The 4,346-nt window shown below is 53.1% G+C and overlaps 1 protein-coding gene across 1 annotated transcript; it reads left to right on the top strand.

The window, feature by feature from the left end:
* Positions 1-3,249: 3,249 nt before the first annotated feature.
* On the top strand, positions 3,250-4,340 carry LOC119347100 (putrescine hydroxycinnamoyltransferase 3-like; the record flags this gene model as incomplete). Its single annotated transcript, XM_037616063.1, has 1 exon — positions 3,250-4,340. A coding segment is annotated over exon 1 (1,030 nt), but the record flags the coding sequence as incomplete, so codon positions are not given.
* Positions 4,341-4,346: the final 6 nt, after the last annotated feature.

The following is a 4,346-nucleotide window of genomic DNA, read 5'->3' as shown; positions in this document are numbered from 1 at the left end:
AATTGTCAAGTCAAGACGTCAAATATGACACACGAACGCTGACCAAAAACGTCGACGATCTTACTCTACCGAACGAGGAGTGTGTTGAAGTCACGCCTTCCAAACATTGACCCGAGCATACGACATGCAAAGCTCTATGTACTTACTCCTTTAGGGCGTTTTCAAAGCGGACTCTCAAACCGCCCGTAACTGTACGGAGCACATGATCAGAACGCGGTTTGCTATCCAACGCAGGCTATAACGGTACGTTGAGATATCCGGACATACTTTTTTGGCAAACCAGAGAGAAACGTGAAGCTTTGCGAGAGTCCAGACAGCAGCCACGTAGGCCTCCAACGCCTTCGGCCCACCCAAAACCCTTTTCGGACCCTGCGCCTCCATCCTTCCTTTTTCTTCTCTTGCCTTCGTCGTCGCTCCGCCACCCTGGCCGCCATGCCACACCCCTACCAGAACTCTATGTCTCCGTCACCTCCGGCGTTCCACCCGGGCCCCACCCCGCTTCTCCTTCGTCGTTGTTTCACCCCTCTCCTCCGACTGCCCCGCCAGATACCATCCGCTACTACTATACTCAACATGCCCGACAACTGTTCGATGAATTGCGGGAGCTAAAAAAGTTGTCCATGCTTCTTTCAAGCAATGGATTTGGATTTGGAGTACATACACGAGCACTATGTCGAGTCATCTGATGACTCGTCCGATGAAGAGGACTATACGGATGAGACGGCGACGATGCAGGCAATCCTTGAAGACGCGAAGCGTGTGGAGGAGCGTGTTCTCAATTTCAAGGGTTCCACCAAGAATCATCAAGTGCTCAACCGCAACAGGGCGCGCGGCCATTTGACACTGATGAACGACTACTTTGCCCCCGTTGCACTATTCGTTGACTATTTTCACCAGCGTTTTTGGATGCGCAAGACTGTCTTCAATCGTTTGTACTCTGGCGTTTGGTCCTATGATGACTACTTCATCTTCAAGAAGGACGTCGTGGGAAGTTTTGGGTTCTCTGGCTATCAGAAGTGCACAGACGCACTGCGAATGCTTGCATATGACATGGTCGCTGATTTGTAAAACGTGTACCTACGGATGTCTAAGAGCACATGCGGAGATACCATTGGTAGGTTTGCAACTGTTGTGGTCGAGGTGTTTGGACCTCAGTACATGCGAGAACCAACGGTGGCAGACGCTGAGAGGCTCTTGAAAATCTCAGAACCAAGAGGGTGGCCATGCTTGCTGGGTCTCTTGACTGCATGCATTAGAAGTGGAAGAACTGCCCGCGGCTTTACAAGGGCAATGCCAAGGTCATGTTAAGAAGCTCACCATCATTTTTAAAACAGTTGCATCACGTGAGCTTTGGATTTCGCACTCTTTTTTTGGCATGCTCGGGTCTCACAATGGCATCAATGTGCTGTAGCGATCATCATTCTCGAGGCTGGCTGAAGGAAAAGCTCCTCCCTGCCACCATACTGTCAATGGACATGAGTATAACTTGGGCTACTATCTAGTTGATTGCATCTATCCTCTGTGGGCTATCTTTGTCAACACCATCTCTAACCTAGTTGGCTAGAAAAAGTCTCACTTTGCCCAAAGACAAGAAGCGGTTAGAAAGGATGTCGAGAGGGCATTTGAAGTTCTACAGGCATGTTTTGCAATTGTTCGTGGATATGCTAAATAATGGGATCCGGAGACCTTGTGGGAGGTGATGACATGTTGTGTGATCAGTCACAACATGATCGTCGAGGATGAGGGTGAGGATGCTGCGACAGCTCTACAATTTGAGAACATGGGTGATCCTATCGAACTTCCAGGCCAGAATCGGCCACATTTGAAGAGTTTACTCAAATGCATCAAAAATTCAGCATCGGGCAACTCACAAATAGCTGAAGGAAGATCTGATTGAGCATCTGTGGACGGTTAAAAGGGGACAACAATGTTGGAATATAATATTTAAACATTTTTGAATTTGAACTAGTGTTGCACACAACTATTTGAACATCGGTAGTCTATGTTGCGGCTATTTAAACGTGCAAGACTTTCAAAACAAACAGGGAAGCCGGATGTATGCAAGCAGCGTTGGATGGCCGGCTCTCGCGTTCGTGTCCATAGACTAGTGCCCCCAATCCGCGGACGGATGTGGGAGGAAATTTATGGATCGGCATTGGAGATGCCCTAAAAAACATGTGGTTATTGCATGTCAAACTTGGAATTGGACGACTGATGTCTCTTTTTTCACGCAGAATGTGTGACCAATTGGCAACTGGCTGTACGTCCTGTCTAATTAAGTACATTATTAAATGATTATATCCTCGGGCAAATTGTCAACTGAAGGCGTCAAATAGTTTTTTTATGCAATACAGACGCTAACGCTCATATGTACGTGCATACTCTTACCCCTATAAACACACACACCGTACCCCTATGAACACCTTCGAGAGACTGAGCTGGCATATCATCTTCAGATTTTACGAAGTCACCGTAGGCATCTCGTAGTTGACGGAAACGTCTCCTATTCTCCTCTCACTGAACACGCATTGCTGAAAATATTAAAATAAATCCAGGATAAATACGAGCATCAAAATATAAATTCTGATGGGCTGAGATACCACTATCCATCTAGTCATTCAACTACAGGTTGGTTTGCAAGGTGTCAAATAGTTTATGGACGACAGAGTCAGCTAAGCATTTGATCAGATCTTATGCTTGAATTTGCACGTTTAGATCATCAGTTTTGCTAGAACTCATCTAGATGAGATTTAATTTGGTCTCATTCATTTTTTTATAGCCATTGAATGTGGTGCTATAAGATGCGTGTGTGCTGACGTGGGTTGTATCCGTTCTTGTTTTCCAGATGAATGAGACCAAATTACGTCTCATCTAAATGAGTTCTAGGTACTCCCTTAGATCATCGGTCGTGCAAGGAGTGTCTCTTGAATAAAGTAGTTTCGCGCGCCTAAAAAACGTGCAGATTTTTCTTGTGTGAAAAGTCACGTTGTCCAAACAATACAACATGCAAAGCTCTATGTACTTACTGCTTTACCACGTACTGGACCGGCCACGGCCAGAGAGTTGAGACTTGAGAGCTGTGACCTTTGATCGAACACCTTTGCGGCAGCCCAGTCAAACGTGCGCATGTATGAGCCAGGGGCGGCCGGGTCAAAAGTCTCAGCCATGCGGCCCCTATATATGTCGCCACTGGCACCATCGAACGAGCAAACCGTACAGGCAGCACAAGCACTGCGGCAGCCACCTAGCTAGCAAACTCCTCGTCGCCGGTCCGACTTCAGTGCACGGAGCTCGAGCTCGCTAGCCAGCAATGGAGGTGAAGGTGCTGAGCTCCAGGCTCGTCAAGCCGGCCTACAAGGCCGGCGCTCCGGCCACGGAGTACATCCCTCTGTCCGTCTTCGACACGGTCACGTACCAGATCCAGATGGCCATCATCTACGCCTTCGCGCCGCCCGCGCCGTCCACCGCCGCCATCGAGAAGGGCCTCGCGGCCGTGCTCTCCCAGTACCGCGCGTTCGCGGGCAAGGTCGGCGAGTCCCCCGACGGCGCGCCGGCCGTGGTCCTGAACGACCGCGGCGCGCGCCTCGTGGAGGCGTCCGTGGACGCCGACCTCGTCGACATGGCCCCGGCCAAGCCCACGCCGGCGCTGCTCAAGCTGCACCCGGACCTGGACGCGGAGCACCAGGAGGTGGTGCTGCTGCAGCTCACGCGGTTCCGCTGCGGCTCCCTCGCGGTCGGGTTCACGTCCAAGCACGTCGTCGCCGACGGCCACGCCACCAGCAACTTCCTCGTCGCCTGGGGCCGCGCCACCAGGGGGCTGCCCATGGGCCTCCCGCCCGTGCACCACCAGAAGGACCTCTTCAAGCCGCGCTCCTCGCCGGCTCGCCCGGAGCACGACCACCGCAGCAGGGAGTACCACCGGCCGTCGCCCGCCGCCGGCCATCACCACGGGGACGACGGCGCCGAGAGCAACATCGTCATCCACAAGGCGCACTTCACCAAGGACTTCATCGCGGGGCTCCGCGCCAGGGCGTCGGAGGGGCGCGGGCGGCCGTTCAGCCGGTTCGAGACCATCCTGGCCCACCTCTGGCGCACCATGACGCGGGCGCGGGACCTGAGCCCCGGCGAGGCGACGTCGATCCGGATATCCGTGGACGGGCGGCACCGGCTGGGGAAGCCGGCGGAGTACTTCGGCAACCTGGTGCTGTGGGCGTTCCCGCGAGCCACGGTGGGCGACCTGCTGGGCCGGCCGCTGAAGCACGCGGCGCAGGCGATCCACGAGGAGGTGGCGAGGGTGGACGGCGGCTACTTCCAGTCGTTTGTGGACTTCGCGGCCTCCGGCGCGG

Source organism: Triticum dicoccoides, unplaced genomic scaffold (assembly GCF_002162155.2).
Source record: "Triticum dicoccoides isolate Atlit2015 ecotype Zavitan unplaced genomic scaffold, WEW_v2.0 scaffold58420, whole genome shotgun sequence".
Taxonomy (NCBI): Eukaryota; Viridiplantae; Streptophyta; class Magnoliopsida; order Poales; family Poaceae; genus Triticum; species Triticum dicoccoides.
The sequence above is the reverse complement of the archived record's forward strand: the minus strand, read 5'-3'. Positions and strand labels throughout refer to the sequence as shown.